Below are 20,582 nucleotides of genomic sequence, written 5' to 3' on the forward strand. Positions count from 1 at the left end.
AAATATGTATGTAGCTATGTTCATATATTAAAGATTTTTTGTGCGTGAAGAAATGGTGTGTATGTAGTGAAGCGATTTTTTTTTGTTGTTGTAGTTACTCTAAAATTTCAGCTACGTTTTACGTTTACTTCAGTAATTTTATTAACAACTAATTGTATGTAAATAGTTTATATGTCTAGATTAGTATCAATATATCATGTATATGTATGTATATATAGACAGCATGTATATAATTTATTCTTTTCATATTGTTAAAGCTGAAACCCATGCATGTTTTTCAAATACTTTAAATTTTTGCGCTACTACATAAATGAAAAGTAGAATATGTACTAAAGTTTGAATGCACTCGTAAGTATGTATGTATGTCGAATTGTACTTACATATTCGGTAGTTTTTTGATAGATTTCAAAAAAAGGAGATATATGTACCTACGTATGTACTATATATATTACGAGTACACATTTGCGGATAAAAAATAAATAAAATTTCGATGAAAAAAGATTCGTCCCGAACAATCGTCATCTTATATAATTAAACGTTTTTATATATCGTCGAAGATACTGCAAAACGTTCTATGTCACTTATTACCTTTGGTGCTTATTTAATCTGTTATCTGTATCTGATCTCTTCTGGCAATCGTTCATCTTTATCAGGCAAAGGTAGACGGTTTTGTCATTCGTTTATTGGGGTGTATCGTGATTTGCAGACGCGTTCTGGTGCAAGTAAGATACCAGTTAAGTGCCAAGGGTGCTAATACACATAGACCGTTTTGCAGTATCACCGACGTTATGTACTTTCTTTGATGTGAAACATATGTATGTATGTATAGTGTGTACTATGTACTGTGCCTAGAAATAACATTAAAATAGCCGCTTGTCCTTTATCAGCTGAAATTTCACAGTAGTTTTCGCGGTGTTGGGTAAAAAATATCGGTCAATTGTGTCGGTTAAGAGTAGAATTTGTCTTTTTTTGGCAACTTTATTCTTTGCTGCTATGCTTAGCACCTATAACGGCGAACAGTCAAAGTATGGAGGAAAATAATATTTGACTACAACTTTTATAATATTGATTAAATTTTACTACATATTAGATTACTTTTACTTTTACTTTTTTTACTTACACTGGTTTACAAATTCTTATCTTGCGGATGCCACTATCTAATTCGTAGTTAATTTTTTATCTTTGGATAAGTTTTCGAGATATCTATGATTTGCCGTTATTTAGTTAAAAATAAAAAGTGGTTCCACTTAATCACGTACATATATCTTCCAAACCAGTTGGACATTATTTGCACAATCTTAAAGGTTTCATCGATTTTCGATAGGTCTAGCGGCTTCTGAAAAATTGATTAACCAATTAATTTTTTTTTAACGATAAACTTCTAAATTTAACAGGGGATAAATAACGTTTTTTTTTTTTATTTTCTTCTTTAAAAGCCTGTTATTTTATATTAAGACATGTTCTTTAACAAAAATATTAAGCTATTAACGAATAAAATCGATCGATAAGTTAAAAAGTCCTACCCACTACTTTTTGTTTTTTTATATACATACATGTAAACATAATGTCTCCCCACTAAGTTATTCACCCTATTTCAGAATTTGCTTTAAGTACATCCTATCTCTCAGAACTCGGTTCAAAACTCCTCATTTCAGCTGAAAATACATTGAAAATGTGCTGAAAAATGTGGGCGTTTTTGAATCGGCAGCTGAAATAGGGCGTTCTTCCACTCAGGTATCGATATGTATGTACATATACCTACGTATAAACCCTATATAATCTGATACATATTTACATTGAAAATAATAAGAAAGATAGATACATACGTATGTCTACTAGGTTTTACCACATTCGGCCAAGTTAGCGTGACATACTCCTTTACTTTTAATTTGCTACATTTCGCATCAAGATTATCCAACTGGATCGAAAATAGAATTAGGTTAGGAAGACGCGTACAAATGACTCTGATACATACTCTGAGGCAGATTTGTCCTTGGAGAATGCTTTCTAAGAGTACCAGGAGGAGGCACATGCTTTTAACCCATTTTATTTCATATTGACAGTATGGTGTCTATTAAACCATTTACTATCCCGGATGAAGCTGTGGAGCTGAAATATTATCACCTCCGCTATCTGCTCCAACCTGTTGAAAAAGCAAGCATAAGACGCCTTGTCTGCCCAGTTCCGATTCCAGCCGCTCACTAATTGTTGGAGAGGATTTTCCAGAAAATTAGTGTAGCAAAGTTATCAACGTAGGCAGCCATCTTCGTTCACCTAACTTTAATGCTTTTTAAAAAGCGTTAAAAAACTTTTCCATAGAAAATAAAAGGCGATTTTCGGTATCAGCGAGTATTCGGTGCGCATTTTTGCTGTAAACCAGTATTATTTATTATTTACCTAACACAAATCGTAGGCGGTCAGTTAAAATAGTTAAAAAATTTTTACAAATTAAAAAAAAAAAAATCACTGGTTTTTATACTTAGGAGGTCGAGTTACGCTTCTACGCATATACGAAAATAGTGACAGCTCGGGACGTAGAAAGATGAAATATTTTAATTAAATATGGAAACTTGAATTTTTTACTCAAAATAGTCTTCTGAACTTTATCGAAAAAGTCCACGTACCTAGGCATATTTATTTATGTATGTATATAAAAAATCTCAGTTAAAAGCTTCTTTGTGCTAGCTTAAGAGAAAAAAATATTTTCACTGAATTTCACTGCAAAATATGTATGTATGCATGTGTTAAGTATAAATATTAAATATGAAATATAAAAACAATTTAAATCAAAACAAGGACCATTAAAAAAATTACAATCATTTATATATTTATGAAATTTTTGTCTCATTTCAGTTTACGTACATACACTGCGTATGAGTAACCTTCTAACAGATAGTGTACTTGGAAGGTAATAAAGACATGCTCCTCCTCCCTCCATTTTGCTTACATACAATACATTAGCACATTAATTTCTTATTTTTTCAGTTTGTATATTTATGCAAATAATCTAGTGGTGTGTATGTGTGCGTGTGCGTGTGCGTGTGTGTAACTGGCTCAGTGTTTTGTTTTAAAAACCAATCATTTTCACTACATTACTAAATACTACAACATATGTATTCTACGAATTATTTATTGTCCTCAGTACATTGTCTTTATTTATTTCATCAGCATGCTTTTGAACTGCATTTTATTGTCTTAGTATTTCTTGTTCTTATGCAAATATTGCAACATGCATAGTTAACATGCATACATATGTATGTATGTGTGTAGTATATGTATGTTTAGTCTAATATTTAGGCATATTCATACATACATACATATATTGTATATATGTATACATGTATGCATTAAGGTGCGACAGTATGTCTTTTATATGTATAATTACATACACAACGCATGCTTGTATTTATGTATGTATGTTTACAGGTAAGTAGTTACTTAATGCATATGTATACAACACGTTAATTTACTACTTTAATAATAACTTTTTTCTTTGAACATTTGCGCACACAACAGTTTTACAGTCATTAACTACAATACTTTTCCACTACGAGTACTTCATTTGGCTTATAAATATATAGCTAATTGAACGTTTTGCTAGGTTTGTTTGTGTATTCTGCATTTTGCTTCTTTTGTTTTATGTTTTAAGCAGGGATTGTATATGTATGTATTTTTGTCTGTATATAGCTCTAGATTTTGCACAGCATTTATGCGTACACACATACAAAATTAACTAATACTTAATTTTTGTTTTTATAAAAATATTCTCTTATTTTCTATTTAGATGTACATATGCATATGTGTAAGTATTTATGCAAGTAAGTGTACGCCTTTTGTAGTAGTATTTACCATTAGTTTAGAGACTTGCAAGAGTTTTTATATGTATATACTTGCATTTATAAATATGTATGTATACACATATTTTTTGTTGTACATAGTACCTATGTATGCAATTATTTTTATATACTCGTATTATTGTGTGGGTATGTATTTAATTTATTGTCGTTTTTCGTTTAGGCACATACACAAACACAAACGTACATGAAAACATTAATAATCTCATCTCAAATGGAAATTCATGGTAAGTATATGTATGTGTGTATATACATATATGCAATCACAAAAACTAAGGTATTTATTAAAATAATTAATTATTTGTCTTTTACTTCATTCATCTAAATCAGAGGTTCCCAAAGTTGTTGATGTCTTAGACCACTTTCAACATTTTACTGGTTTCCCTGGACCCCCTTGAACTTTACACCCAACTATGGACATCTATGTCGCGTAACGTAACGTAACTTTAGCAATTCAAATCAACAATTTAAAAAAAATTATCACAATTTTAATGGGAAGGATGTACTTGTTGGATTTATGTACAGTAAATTATCAATATTTGGCTTCAGTTTTAATTCATTCATTTTTATAAGCATTTTTACAAGCTAGTGGCGCATCAAATTTAGAGCATAAATAACCTGGGATATAATTTGAAACTATTTAGGGGTTTCCCTTAAACTGAAAAAAGAACGATTTATACGAAATGAAAAAAACGGATTGTTCGATAAAAAAATACGGTTTATTCGACATTCGAATAGTCAAGATTAAAAAAAACGCACCAGTTCAAAATCAGAGATTTCTCCCACATAATCTACTTAAGCATGCATAAAAATTGATATGTATATGTATATACATTTTTTCAAATATACGTATGCCCTTGGAACTACTAATTCGGATGTATGTAAACATGTACGTATGTGTTTCTGTATGTAGCTACACCGTTTTAGGGTTGTTTTACATTTACATTTCTATTCGATTTTATTCATTGCACTCAAAACACATCTGTCTTTGGGTCAAATTGACATTTAAATTCGGAAATTGACTTGATTGGCTAATACTATTTATGTACTCTTTGTGTGTGTATTTAATTGTAATAATTGTAATACTTCCACTCATAACTTTTGCCCTTGATTGAAAGCAAAAAAAAAACATCGTAACACAAGCAAAGTGCTAGGCATCCTTTGACTAAGTTAATATTTCTCAATTACACTGTGTAAACATATACATATGTACCACTTTTTAAATGGCAATATGCCACAAGGATATGATTCATTTTATTTCTTGTTTGCCAAATACAAACAAATCGCAGTTAATTTTATATGTATACATATATGTATGTATATATGTAATTTGTTGTAGGAATTTCACTTTTAGCAATACCTTTCTTATATTAAATGTATGTATGTATGTATGTATGTATGTATGTATGTATATTATTATCTATAAAATTTCACACTCAATGCAGTATTATTGTCTTTTTTCACTGTCTTTGAACTTTTGACTTCAATTCAATACCTTTGCTATTTTTCATGCACATTTATCTCTACATAAACTTTCAAGTTAAACTTAAGTTTTCTTATAATTTTCATAATAATCTATGTCCATTGGACTGCGATTCTGGTTGTGATGTGGTTTTTTGCTACGCACTGGTCCAGTCGCTATATTCGACAGTATATCTGGTCCACCAGGATGTGCATCATATTTCGAAAACTTTTCCTCGCCCACCGGTTTCGAATACTTAGCCATTTGTTCCTGAATCCATGGCACATACTTGATCACGTTTGCGTATACACCGGGTAGTTTTGGATGTGCACACATAATGCCCCAAGATACGATTCCACCAACAAACCAACGATCCTTTTCACCCGGATAGGGGCAGAGTAAAGGTCCACCGGAATCACCCTAAAAAGTGAGTGCGTATCATAAAACCTTGTAAGAGTATGTACCAAATACTTCCTCGCAAGAATGTTTTAATGATTTTGCTTTGGAGAATATATTTATGTCTGTATGTATTTTCAGGTTTTTATATTCGTACCTGACATGCATCTTTGCCTCCTTCTTCATAGCCAGCGCAAATCATGCCATCAGATACTGTCAGATTATCCAGCCACTGATCGCACTGTTGTCGCCCAATAATGGGTACTTGCACTTCATTGACAATGGGCTCGTAAGTAGATTTGGCTGTCAAATTAAACCCAATTATAATATACATGTGGAATTTTTTCTCGGCACTTAAATATAGCTACATAGAGTAGGGTGGTACAAAGTTTTTTCCAGCCAACCGCCAGAGTTTAGTTTGAAATCCTTTAACATTTTAACATGCCGTAGGGTCTTTGAAATTTTCCATATATTTCGAATGGGGAAAATCGTAGAATCGCTATAAAATCGTTAAAAATATATAGTTTTTGATCGAATAAAAATGATTCCCTTCATTTGTTATTTTATGTGTTCGTAAGCACACCACTCACGTTTTGAGAAAAAAAAAAAATAGTTAATAATATTTTAAAGAGAAATTTGTGTCATACTTTATTGTTGAACGATTTTTATTCGATAACAAATTTTTTATTTTTATTCGACCAAAAAAATTAAATTTTTAATTCTTCGAATGAATGTATTTTCCAAAAGGAAGCAGTGAGCTGTTTATTCTTTTACATCCCCCTAATCTAACTTAAATATAAATAAATGCCCACGAACAGACATAGAATTGGAAGGAAATTCTAGTAACTGCCCTTCAACTCACACCAATTGTCAAATCTGGGAACTATCGTGAAAACTTTTTCTGTCTGTCTTTTGAAATACTAATTGAAAAATCTGCCAACGTGGAGGTCTAGCGTTCTACAGTTTGTCTTTTAGCAATAACAAAATAATATACAAAAAATTTTTCTTTTTCTTTTTAAATCTAAAAATTGATTAAAATGTTCAAAAGAAAAAAATAAAATAAGTTTCTAAAAAAAAAATCGGAGGTAACTTTTAGTCACCTTGAAATAGCTATGATAGATACCGTATATGTATATTAAAAAATTAAGTCCCTTAAAATTAAATAAAATTGAAAAAAAAATATTTTTCTTTTTTAAATCTACAAACTAAAAGAAAATGCAGTTAAATTTAAAAACTAAAAAAAAATATTAAGTGCAATTTAAAAATTCAAAGGAAATTAAAAGTAAAATTAGGAAAAAAAAAATATTGAAAAGAAAAAAATCTAAAAATTAAAAAAGAAAAAGTTTATAAAATTAAATTAAATAAAAAAAAAAAAAAATTTATTTTCAAACAACAAAATCTAGACACTAAAAGAAAAAAAATAAATAAAATAGATTTCCAAATGTTTAATGAAATTAAATAAAAAAAAAAATTGTCAAAATTGTCCTGTTAGATGTAGCTTTAAGCTTTAAAAAAAGGACAGATAAATGAGCATCATATCGTTTGTAATAACAAATTACGAAATATTTATTGTTCGAATCAAGTCGATGTACATACGAAACTTACGATCTTTATTCTCTCGTTTCCCCCAACCGATTACCGTACACATTTGATCTGGCTTCAGTTTAATGCCGGGCGGTGGCAGACAAACCGGCAACAAATGCTCGTGGAAAGCGACTCTTGTGGCAAGCTGTAATAGAAGGTAATGAATGACATATTTGCATAAGAACGGCAATCGCGTATGAAAAAAGCATGATGTTTTACTTACTTGAAACAGTGCTATGTCATTGTCATGCGTGATTATAGTGTTGTAATTTGGATGTGGTACGACGGTTTTGACTTTAACCTTTTGACCTGTATAGGTAAAAGAATTTCTGCGGGTTACGCCGAGTTGTATGGTCCAATCTTCTAGATCAATGACGGTGTGACTGAAAAATTTACATACATACATATAAGTGTTTGTTCAAACATACATGCATACATACATTTGCATGAGTATTACAACTTACTTTCCTATACAATGCGATGCCGTGAGTACCCATTGATCGGATATTAACACACCGGCACAATAGAAGATTTTTTCGGGTCCTCCTAAAATGGCAGCTAAAAATGGCCATGATCCAGGGTTTGCCTGTGAGCCACCAATAATGCGGCGAGATGGTTTATGGCGACCACGTTTCACCTTGCCGCACTCTAAAAGAACATTTTTTAAAGTTTTTTTATGATATTTATGAGCAGGGTTTGGGCGCATATGCCACTCACCATAGTTAGCGCACGTCAGCTCGGCGATTGGATAGTCCTCATCCGGCGTACAATTTGCGAATTCCTGCATTAAATTTGAATGTTTCTTCGCATACATTTTCCAAATATCAGTGGAAACATTTATGGACGTCAAGAGCGGTCGATGTGTCTTAAGTGTCACCACGCTAGTTGCGTTAACGGCACTGTAGCCCAGCATAGAGCAGACGGCTGAAGGCGATACCGCACGATCCCAGTTTTTAACGCAAGCCGGTGCCCATTTTTGTGATTTGATGCGGTAGATTTCCAACACTCCTTTCCCTAAATCGCCATTACGCTCGCTAAGACGTACTGATGGTACAAAATGGTTATTAGCAAATAAATATTTTTGAAGGATCAATCTATCTTCGAGACGAACTACTTACTGCAATTACGTTCATCTTGCCCAAAGGGACAGTCGATAATACCGTCGCAAATGTGCTTCATACCTATGCAGCGATTGTCGCCACAATAAATCTCATCCTTTTGGCAACGTTCACACTTGGCCTCATCTGCTTGATCCATGCAATCTAAATGGCCATCGCATACATAATCATTCGGTAAACAGCGATTCTGGTCACACTGGAAACCATCACATTTCGGTTTTGTCGATGCCAGCATCACTTCACGCACCTGATCCAGACCAACACAATCTTCGGGGTTTTCGAAATCTTTGAACAGTTTGCAATTCAAATATTCGGGCAAACTCAGACCAAATACATCGAAAAAGAAACCACAACGTCGCATCGTTTCAGTGCACAGCGTCTTACAGGGAGGTACTGTTGCGCCGGTTGAACCACATTTGGGCACAAAAAGTGTGCACAGGAAAAGCGATACCAACTCGTAACAACGCACATCAACCAATGCATCATAGGCATCTAGATCCTGTGTATAATTGTTAAGTAAAAAGCATACAGCAATAAGTAGTTGAAAATTTTTACCACTTGAGTTTCCAGTTGACCAAAATGTCCGATATAATTGGGAAATACGGTGTAGTTATAAGGAATTTGTGGACCTTGACAAAACTTTACGATAATCGGTAAACACGTGCCGGGCGCAGGATTTTTTCCATAACCTGATATTTCTTCCACATGGACGGTGTTTATTATAGTTTTATTGACGAACTTGATGGTCGGATAGGAACTTAAGTATGTCCCTATGCCAGCAGCTATAAGGAATATAGCGACTACATTGAGAAAGAGTTGGAGAGCGCGGAACCTCATCCGACCATTGGTACAGTAAGGATTTGAACTTTTGCGACGATTCATAATCCGCTAATATATATATAAAAAAAGATAAATATCGTTACACTAAATAATAAAGACATAAGGGGGCTTTCATTAAAAAATACGAATTTCTTTCAAATAAAATAAAACCAACTACTTGTGTTTGTATAAAAGGCGCTTAGCGTTGATATCAATATAATTTTTACTGTTTTTGACTTTATGTCCAATTTTTGTAGCTGGTTTGTCATTAAAATCTAGAGAGCCATTTTTGTTTGAAGTAAAGTTTCCACGTGAAAATTTTGTTAAGAATATTGAGAGCTTTGGAAGTATTTTTAATTCCGAATGACTGAATGACATTGAGAAGAGACGAAATAGTTTGGCAGCTATGATAACAATTATTTAATCCCTCGAAATTTTATACACAGGATTGCAGTGGGTTGTATAAATGTATGTTCCTTTTCTTGTCCTTCAAGTCAGTTCTTAACGCTATGGAGGTGTCGCGTCTTTGGTTAGCTCCTACCTCCGGTAGGTGGGAGGGTGGACAGGCCGGAAAAAACTTTACATCTCTCCCAAGAATTTCGCACCAATCAGTCTCTCTTCTGCTTATAGCCTTAGATAGGCTGATAAAACTGATGTTGGAAACAGTTTGTGATCGCCTGACAGGAGCTCAGCATACATTCGAACGTAAAGTCGGTAGAGGAAGCCCTCAAAGTTTATAAAGACTTCACAGGCAGAACTTTTACGACGGAGTGGGCAGTACAACCATCCAACGGGGGGTAAATTCCCATTTTTGGATTGTGGTACGACCACATCTGATCTGCTGGTAAGTAGAGGCTGCCGGGTAACCCGGAAGTATTTAACCCAGATGTGAAACTGTGATGGAAACTTAATACTCACAAAATATTGAAGAATGCATCTGTAGCTCTGTACTATTGCAACGGGACAATAGGTAAGATTTCGGTTCTTTCTCCTGAGGTTATTCTTGGCTCTATGAACCCATTGCTAGGTTAGGTTAGGTTAAGATGGCTTCCGCTCGTTGAGGGACTCACTTAAATCGCAGACGTTGGTACTTTATGATACCACTGCGAATTGTAACTGCTGAGTTAGAGTGTAAATCTCTGAGTGTCAAGAATGAAGTTTCGCAGGCGGCAAATGTTTGTCTCAGAAGCTCGTCCGGACTTGTGAGAAAGTACGACCCCAAGTGCCTAAGCCGCAATCTAGCAAAAGCTGGGCAGTCTAGGAGGAAATGTTGAGATGATTCGCCTCGTCATCATCCATACAGCTGCGATGATATTAAATCTCAATGCAAGAACCCCGATAGGAAAATTGCTTGTTAGTATACCCACCAGAATCGAGAGATCCAGCTGTGCGAGTCTAAGGAAATCGATTAACCTCCCCGGCCCACACTCGGTCAGAATGACCTCGCGGTAGCACATTCCTTGGTTTTCCTCCAGCGTTCGCTAAGTTGACCCGAGGCCCATCTTTCTAAGAGAAGTCCACCAGTAGTCAAGGGAACTCCCACACTCTCTCTTCTTGGTGATACTTCCTCAAGGGAGCTTCTTCGATATCACTATGGCCTGGTCTCCAAACAAGTCTGACAAAGTATCGAAGTCTATTAAAGAATTCTCTATCAAGCATCGAGCGTACCGTAAGAGAGCCCAGGGTCTGATTGTAGCTTGGCTATCTTAGTAGATGTTAACCTCCCTTACGGCCATCGTGCATAATAGCAGATAATGTACTGCTTCCTTAACAGCAGTAACCTCCGTGTAAAAGCCTGCAATCCCTGGCCTCCATCCATACATTCCTCAATGGGATGTATATTGGGAAAGAACTAGCTTGCGCCAGGCTAGGCGTGCGTTGATCCATGTTGCTCGGGATGACATCGAATCCCCCAAAATTACTAGAGTGTCCAGACCGCGAATCCTTCAGGCAACCAGTACCTCTTAGTTTGACCGTCGCCCTTGCTGCAGCCGTCTTAGCTGCTGGGTGAACTCCAAAGACGGCCTGAGGATCTCCTCTCTCTATTCTGGTGAGTGAATTGAAAAGATAATGTCGGATTGGGATTCACGCGGAGACAATAAATATCACACCGGGTCCTCGCTGTCGTCGCTGGTGGGGGGATGGCGAGATGGAATTACCTACATAAATACTTCCTCTTAAACTGGCCATTTTGCAAGACCGTGGCTTGAACGCCATGGATCACACCTTATATCCAGCTCTGACGAGCGCTCCGGTAGCGACATCAGACGCCAGCGAAACTTCGTTATTTGCACACAGCGCAGTTAACATACTGTCTATAGGAAATTCACGATATGCATGCAAAGCTTTAATACCTGTTGATTTATAACTAAACTTTTTTGGCTCACATAATGAACTTATACAATACTAACTAATGATTGAAATTAATGTTGCGCAAGAAATGTAAGTACTGCAATTAAATTTACCTGATGCTGCAACGACATCGTATTGGGTGTTCCATTTTGAAAATGTACGATTGTCTGCAGGCTAGCTGGAGTGGATACGCATTTAGTGAGTGGTGACATAGGAACCGATTGTTCCATCTCTTCGATGGTTTCATTTTGCAGTTTTTGTTTGTAGACAATTGGCGCAGGCACTGTAATTGAGCGGTTTTAATAATTTAATAAAAAAAATTATAACAAAGAAGTTCATACATATGTATAATATTTTAAGTATATTTTTACTTTATAATATAAAATGGGGTAAGTAGGGGGTTAGATTTTTTAAAATAGCGAAATAATTTCTATGCATCCCACTAATGCCCAAATGTGCCTTAAGGCTTTCTTCACAAAAAACTCACTGGCAGCAAATGCAACCGACTTTGAGAAAGTCTTCGACCAATTAGGAATCATCATTAAATTATCCGTAGTGAAATATTGTGATTAGCAAATATGAGGCAGATGCCGATCTGCGATCTGCGGTCAAAATTTACACTCCCATCAGTCATATGACACAACGCTCCGAAGACATTAACACCATTTGAGAGAACTATTCCTTGCAAGATCCATACTCCGTTTGAAGTGAGGTAGAAAGGAAATAGAATGCTAATCCGATCTTTCCAGCAATGCCACAGGAGGCCCAGTCGTGGGTTATTTCATAGCTTCAACTAGGTTCCGTCTACTTGGCAAAGTGTTAAAGCAGTTTTCATCCACAAGGTCGGCAAAAGAGGGTATACGTTGCCTAAGGAGTTCATACCTATCATTCCTTGGTATTTTGTAGTGAAAACTTTCGAACGGCTACCGGACATGTACATTCGTTCAAAATTGTGTATAAATGTGATAAACGGAATGGTTCAACCGGATGGGGAATTGGGTTCCGTGCGCAACGTTAATCCCTCGAAGACCGAATTACTATTTATTATTCACTACTTAGACTGTGGAAAGAACGTACGTACGGGCATGGACGTATCATTAGCGAAAAATCTGACTACATTTGTCCTTTTCGTCTCTCAAAGAAAAACTTCGCCACGATCTTTCCATCAAGAAAGGAGTTTACTTAACTATTCGAAGTATACATTTTTACGAACGGCTCAAAAATAGATTGTGGCAAAGGGCCGGGAATTTTTTCAACTGACATCCAAATCGAAGAGTCTTTTGGACTACCGAATTCGGCCAGTGTTTTTCAGGCAGAGGTCTTTGCCACCAAAGAGGCGTGTTAAATAATTTTAGCCTCGAAACTAGCAAGAACCAGAATTTCTATTTTCTCGGATAGTCAGGCAGCGATAAAGGAACTCGGCTCTGTAAGCATCACCTTCAGCATAATAAAACTGTGCAGAGAGAATGTTACGATTGTCCCAACATAATGAAAACGACGAGCTACGGACCACAGCTGTCAAATTATTTTTCCACTTAAGTAGATAATTATTTTGGCGACGACAGGGCTACGTGACGACTGTGGTTGTGACCAGATTAGATGTATTTATATTCTTCCAGCGACAGATAAGGTTCCTCCTCTTCTTTTATGTCCAACTCATACAAGTTTGTGATTTCGCTGCCGCTTTCAAAAAAATTATGTCGCCATCGACAAAGCGTTTAGCTAGTGAAGATAACAAATTGGAAGCTGTGGCCCGTAGCTTCAGCATTTGGGAATAATCAATCGCTCTCGAGTGTCCATGGCAATAAACCAGTCGTGTTTATGCGTACTAATAAAATTCTTAGTACTACTACTTTCAGATTCCTCGAAGATATTTTTTTTTTGTTTATTGCACTTTATTTTATGATATCTTTGTGGAAAATAACATCCCCCCCCAAAAAAAAAAAATATTGTAGAATAGCTCACTATATATTTCTAATGATTACAAAGATCAACTTACCGCCACACAACCTTTTGACAGAGAGCGAGGGTATTAGGGGAGCTTCCATTAGTTTTACATTGTAACCAGGACTGGAAGTTTGACTGAAACTATCACTTGAAATATTGGAATCTTGACGACAACTGTATTTGTTGCGTGGCGGTGGCACCACAGCATTTCCCATACCAGCCGTTGCCAAAGCCGCAAATCGTGAATTATTCAAATTAAAACCATCTGGTGAATCTTGGCGTCGGCTTCCCATATTCAAAGCGCTCTTATTGATACCAGCTGCATTTTGAAGCAACGGTACATCCATGAGATTCTTAGAATTATATCCTGGGCTGGAAGTGACGGAAAAACTGTCACTTGACAAATTCGAGTCTTGTCGCTGATGCAGCTTTGGGTAAACGATGGGTGGGGGCTTACTTTTACCCAACTTATTACGAATGGTTACCGCTGGTGGTGGTGCCTTTGAAGATGTTGTTGTTTCATTTTGTGTACTGTTATTGACGTTGTTTTCAGAACTAATTTGACCGCGTGCCGGTGGTACCGGTGGTACTGGACGTTTTGGTTGTTGATAAATAATGGCTGAGTTTTGTGTAAGTGGAGAGATAGCTGTATTCGATGCGGTACCCGAACCGGACAACAACGAGCCCGAGGAAGTACCCGAACCAGCAGATACTGTCGAGGACGTGGATGTGGAGGCCGAGACCGTGGAAGTACCTTTACTACTGCCGACACTACCACTACCGCTGCCGCAGCCACTGCTTTGTAATGACTGCTGTGAACTATTCTGACTGCAAGGATATGGAATTTTAGATGCATCTCCATATTGTTTCCTAGCTGGAACTATGGGTGGCTTTTGTTGGTTCAAGCCGCTTAAAGTTTGAGAGGTTGCATTTGTAGATTGGCGACTACCCAGTGTGTTATTGTTGCTGGCCACCGTATTACAAGCAATGTGAGTGCGAGTTTCATTGTTATTCAAATTATTATAGTCATTCAAGGCATCATTGAGCATTGTACGCTCCATTTTGTAGCAGTCCTTGGAATGTGAAAAGTCGCTTGTTTTCTCTGCTGGGCAGCTGTCCATTGATGATTGAGTATCCACTGATGAGAAACGACTGCGAAAGTCGGCACTTGTCGAAGAGGAGGCAAACCGCTCACTATGCCCCGATCCGTAACCCGATGAATTTGTAATGGTGGAGTCAGCGGTGCTGCTGGATGAGCGATTAGCTCGCTTTGCAGCGTTACTTAATTCACCAGTGAAAGCGACCAATGTTTTTGCTGTGAATGCGCTGTTAGCTAATTTCCCACTCGCAGTACCTTCTGTCGCAACTTTCGAGGCGACCTTGACAGGTGTCGATGTCAGCGACTCGTCAAATACAGAATTCTCCAAACTCATACGATCATCATCGGAAATGCCGCCGGCATCGAGACCCGCATCCACGTAGAGCGGACGTGTGGCTAGGTCAACAAGCAATGACTGCGATTGCAATTGATTGGGTATTTGTGGCGAATCCAATGGGTTAACACCGCTTGTGTTGTAATAAACTGTGTGGCTCTGTTGACGGCGACAGGGTGAGAGCGTTTGTGTTTGCGGTGGATAAACAAATGCGGTGCCTGTGCTGATATGTTGTTTATCTTTGGTTGGAGTTTGATTTGCAGACGTGAGTGTGGGCGAGTCAATTGCTGTATTCCAAGCGTAACTGCCACGAAATGTACGCCGGGGTATGGGTGGCGGTGGAGTATCCGGTGCTGAAGTTGGGGCTGCAGCCAATCCTGCTGCTGTAGCTGCAGTGTTAGATATGCCTGAAGGTGGATTTTGGGTGGCACAATTGGTCACCGTGTTATATTGAAAATTATTCTTCTCTTTGCCTTTTACCTGAAAGAAAAAACCAAAAACGCAGAATGATACGCGAATGAAGAATTACTTTTCGAAGGTAAATATGTATGAATGTATGTATGTATGTATGTACATATGTAAATGGGTCAATCCATTGCCGGTTACCAATGGTTGGAAATCATATTTGATTTGGATGAATTTGGTTAGAACTTTTCTTTTATCATGGAAACTACACGATTTGAATATCTCAAAAACTTTGATAGTTATAAAAATGGTTCTGGTCTCGTTTTAAAACGCTATATAAAAAATATAAATATTTAAAAAACTCGAAAAATAGAAAAAATATAAAAGTTTGAAATTTAAAAATCATAAAATCAAAAACTTTTACAAATTTTTGGTTCAATTGTTTTTAAACAATATTTCTAACTGATTACAAAAAACCGAAATTTTCAAGGTATTTTTTTAAAGATATGAATTTGTGAACTATTGTATTGCAGAGTTTGCAAATAAATTGTTTTCAAAAGTTTAAAAATTCAAATCATAAGAAAACACATTCATGTAAGATCAGTTGTATAAGAAAATGTTGTGGACTGTTTACGGTTTTTTAATTTCAAAATTCTGTAAACTTTTTTATTAACTGACTTCAAAAAAAGGAGGAGGTTATCAATTCGTCGGAATATTTTTTTTTATATTTTTTTTATGTATGTTACCGCATAACTTTGCACCACGTTAACCGATTTCTGTAATTTGTAAAAGAAAGGTGGTACCTCCGAGGTGGTCCCATACCAATTTGGTTTAGATCCGATCTTTGAATCATGAGAATTGAAGTCGGTTTTGTTTTTTGCTTAATGATTACTGGTTTTTCGCTTATTTTTTTGCATATTTTTTCTTTATATCCCTAAATATCACCTATAAAACGAGACCAGAACAATTATTGTAACTATACTAGCATCGGCGTAGGCAGAATGAAATTTAGGGGGGGGAGCTCGACCCTATTAAGCTGGCATTTCAGGGTACTATTTTATATATATATAAGGAAAATTTGAAAGTTAGGGGGGGCTCGAGCACCCCCCTGCCCCTACCTGGCTACGCCCATGTATACTAGTTTCTCAGATATTAAAAAATAAACATTGAAAATGTAAAATTTACCTTTCGAAAAACAATTTTTAAAATGTTTTCCTTTGTCAGAACTTCGTTTTATGATAAAGGATTGACCCATAAGTATTTCAGTGCAATTATGTATTTACATTGGTGTATATGTACATATTAGCGATAAGACTATTAGGGTATTCGTATACCCATTCGGATATTCCGGTTAATATTCGTTCTATTCCGGTCTATTTTGATATACGGATATCCGGTTCATATTCGGTTAGCCGTTCCGTTCATTTTGTTAATCGGAGATTTGGTTAATAACCAGGTCTTCCGATCTTTTAATCAGATATTCGTATATCGTATATCCGGATTTTCAAAAAGTTCGGATAGAACTGCAAGCCCTAGTACTACGTCAGTAATTTTGGGATGACTTCATATGAATTTGCATATATGTATGTATGTATGTATGTAGTTCTGTATTTATGCGTAGCGTTTATTTGTTTGCATTTTAGCTTAGAGTGCACCTGAATATGATTAATGGCTTTGGGGTCATTATTGATTTGAATTTCGACCGCTGACAGCCTATATTAGCTAATGTTTATGGGCAATCGTTTTTCGGATGATTACACGTGTGCATACGCAAAAAAATATGAAGGTGAAAACAATTAACGATAAAAAACTGACCTAAAGCATATACATACATACATATAGTATGTACATTTTTTATGTATCTATAAATTATAATTAATAAAACGCTATTAAGCCACACTAATGACAAAATGCAATTAATATTTGTATCCGGTGGCCAACACAGGGAATTATTGTGGAATATTTTGCATATGCATATTAGGCCATATCAGCTTCCCATGAGTCAACCAATTACGAAAAAAAAATTTTGCCGAAAATAAGGGCAATAATTTTTATTTTTTTAGTTGTTCTACCGAAATAATCAAGATTCTTCATTAGAAACATTTGGTTTTTAGTTAGCTTTGGTATGTTATGTCATGGTATGCTATGTTATGTTATGTTACGTTACGTTATCTTATGATATGTTGTGTTATATTATGTTATGCTATTATACTTTACATAACGTTATTTAATGTTATGTTATGTTAAATTACCTAATGCTATGTAATGCTATGTTATGTTGTATTATATTACAATATTTATGTTATTTTATATTATGTTTTGATATGCTATGCTATGTAATGTTATCTTATGTCATGTGATGTTATTTTATGCTATGCGAAGTTATGGTATGTTATGAGTGTTATGAAATGTAATGTTATGTTGTTCAAGGCAATTCACCTCAACTCACCACAGCTCATTTCAAATCCCTTCAAACCAACTTTTCTTAGTTCCCCTCAACTCACTTTAATCACCTCACCCTAACTCACCTCATTACATCTCACTTAAGCGGTTGAATTTCAACCGCTGGGCAAATACTGGTTTTATTAATATGTAAATATCTTTAGAAAGCTATCTGAACTAGAAAAACGGTGTACAGATCCGTAATCTATGACCCAAAATGAAGTTTAGGTATCTTGGAGTTTTTTTTTTTGTATCCGTTAAGCGTCCCTACATTGTTATATGTAAAAGCTTTTCTAAGCCAACGGCAACTTAAAACGGTTCATTTTGTGCGCTAAAGTTTAGAAATTGTAATCGAAATACTTGTTGTTTTAGTGCCGTGTAACGGGGTCATAAATTTTTATTTTTTTCCGCCACTAAACAATTCTTATTAAGAATCGTTCGTTGATTTCGAAAATGAGTTCTTTTTCTATGCAAAAATTTGCTATATATTTTCAGTTAGTAGTTTCTGTGAAATTTATTAATCATACCTGATTGTTTTTACAAGCTTTTATTTAACTTGCTCTGTATGTATGTATGTATGTTTGTTTGTTAGGCAATTTTTTACCAACTTCCCGATGACCTAGTGACTTGAAACTTCACAGTTGGCGTAGAACCCGATCACAATGCAATATGAAATATGGGTTAATCCGATAGGTGGCGCATGAGTCGAAATATTTGGAAATCCCGTATTAATAGTCCGATTTGGTTCATATATAAAACGTATATTAACTACATGAAAGGGAATAACTCCACTAAAAATTTTACCGTTGTGTGGGGCACAAGTCGATATATTTGGTAAACCAGTATTTATTCCTTCATATTTAGAAAGCTTGCTTTAAAAATATTTGTTTTCACAATTAAATTATTTTAAATGAATAATTGTGAGGTTTTTATGAGTACGTACATGGCGTATGAGTAACTTTCGCTCCTGCTCATATTTATGTACGTATTTCATACAGAAAATCACTGTGCATTTTCATATGACCATTCAACACATAGATTATCTTTGTTAGTGGCTTGATTTTTTTGTAAAAGAACATGATTTAATACAAATTAAAAAAATTGTCAAAATATCTATTATATAAATTTCTTCGATCCAGCCTAAAGTACATACATAAATATTTGTTGTTTTATGTGTTATTATCAAATGGGTGACCAGGATCAATTGTGTTCGTGCACATATGTATGTATATGTGTATGTATATATGTACGTATGCATGGATGTGTGTGGCAGCTTCTATTGTAATGGAAAATTGCATTCTTTGAACTTACGAAGCTTGAAAGCGACAATGATGGCATCGATTGGAGGTCTTGAATCGCCAATTGACCGCCTTTATTATGATTATAATTGTATTGCTGCAACTCGGGAATGGCAGCGGTAAATGTTGATAGGGTGCCGCCGTTATCAGTTGTGGCCATTGCAGTCAATTGCCGTGCCTGCATTTGCATTTGTAATTGTGTCTTTAATGGTTGTTGTTGCTGCTGAAACTGATGCTGCTGCTGCTGCTGCTGCTGCTGTTTCTCTTCTAACATGGGATAGTAGTGCGATGAATGCCTTCGCACTACTACATTTACGTTCGTCGGCAACAATGCCACTGAGCTGCATTGCTCTTGCTCTGTGTCGTAAAAATCCAATAGGGAATTGTGCGGTAGTGCCAAGCTAGAAGCACGTTCCGAGCTATGAATGTATGCGTATCATAATATTCATGGAATCATTCATTCGTGGTAATATCGATGTTGTTGTTTTGGTTGTTGTTATTGGTTAATGAGAGTAATTAGTAGTGCGAATTGATGGTAAAAACATTAAAAAGGTGCAAAAAATGGTGGGAGTTATTCATATATACATATGTATGCATGTATTTACACATATCCATATTAAGTTTTCTACATTGTACATTATGAGTACATACATATTTTTTAAAACCACTTACCGTGATCGAGCTGCCGTCCCAACACCTCCAAAATGTTCCTCATTGACACTCAAATGCTTTTGATTCACGGATAGCGTGGCGCTCATATTTTTAAAAATCGTCATTAATGAAGTTTATAATCTGTAGAAATGGAAACAAAAAAGATTTTAAAAGTTAGTTGGGTAGTTTTTTTTTTGTAAAAAAGGCAAAATAAAATAGCGAAATAGGCCTTTTCCTGCCTTTTTCCACCCGAAATAGCAAAAAAGTCAAAAGAAGGCACTGGAAAAAAACGAAAACTGAAAAATAACACTAATTCAAAGGAAAAATGTTCAATTCAAATGGTCTAATTTCTATATAGAATTGCTCGCTGATCCCGAAAATCGAATTAATTTTTTATTCTATAGATAAGTTTTCCAGATCGTTTCAGGTGTACATGGCGTATGAGCAACATTCTTTCCTGCTTATTTTTCATATAAAAAATCTTTGCGCATTTTCATATGACCACTCAATTTTAATGTCACAAAGTGCAAGTTTGAAGTATCTCGGAATTATTGTGTTTTTGGCTTTTTTTTTGGTTGACTGTGCCAGTCATTTTCTTAAATATGAAGGATGTTTGTTGATAGGAAGAAAATGAGCAACAACTTCCACCAATAAAATTTCAAAAATCAACCGTAAGTTCCAGCTACTTTAAACTTCCACATCGTTATACTTAAATTAAATGGGCTTTAAAACTGCATACTCAAAATCCTTTTGCGAAATCCAATTAAAAAGATCGATAGTTTTACATACAGGTGAAGCTAATACATATGTACATATAAGCG

At 35.5% G+C, this 20,582-nt stretch overlaps 1 protein-coding gene and 1 long non-coding RNA gene across 2 annotated transcripts; one reads left to right on the plus strand and one right to left on the minus strand.

Annotated features, from left to right (window-relative positions):
• Positions 1-4,080: 4,080 nt before the first annotated feature.
• On the minus strand, positions 4,081-19,893 carry LOC118742615. Its single transcript, XM_036474823.1, has 12 exons — positions 19,783-19,893; positions 19,124-19,529; positions 13,585-15,445; positions 11,699-11,868; positions 8,970-9,302; positions 8,415-8,913; positions 8,014-8,340; positions 7,761-7,944; positions 7,520-7,679; positions 7,318-7,441; positions 5,870-6,015; positions 4,081-5,736 (listed from the first exon to the last, which is right to left on the minus strand). The coding sequence occupies exons 1-12, from the start codon at positions 19,884-19,886 to the stop codon at positions 5,401-5,403; spliced, it is 4,650 nt and encodes a 1,549-aa protein (XP_036330716.1). The 5' UTR covers positions 19,887-19,893; the 3' UTR covers positions 4,081-5,400.
• On the plus strand, positions 5,643-7,571 carry LOC118742616. The gene is made up of 3 exons (XR_004993387.1): positions 5,643-5,743; positions 5,854-6,001; positions 7,376-7,571. It is a non-coding gene; the product is annotated as an uncharacterized LOC118742616 (long non-coding RNA).
• Positions 19,894-20,582: the final 689 nt, after the last annotated feature.

The sequence above is a fragment of the Rhagoletis pomonella genome, unplaced genomic scaffold (assembly GCF_013731165.1).
Source record: "Rhagoletis pomonella isolate Grant_MI unplaced genomic scaffold, Rhpom_1.0 Rhpom_scaffold_00007, whole genome shotgun sequence".
NCBI classification, from domain to species: domain Eukaryota; kingdom Metazoa; phylum Arthropoda; class Insecta; order Diptera; family Tephritidae; genus Rhagoletis; species Rhagoletis pomonella.

Bases quoted from the DNA above. Each gene is read 5' to 3' on its own strand.
- LOC118742615 (XM_036474823.1), bottom strand. From the start codon at position 19,886: ATGACGATTTTTAAAAATATGAGCGCCACGCTATCCGTGAATCAAAAG. The intron at 11,869-13,584 runs GTAAGTTGATCT...GCTCAATTACAG, and splicing joins TGTCAAAAGGTTGTGTGGCG to TGCCTGCGCCAATTGTCTAC. The intron at 9,303-11,698 runs GTAAATTTAATT...TATATATATTAG, and splicing joins CGATGTCGTTGCAGCATCAG to CGGATTATGAATCGTCGCAA.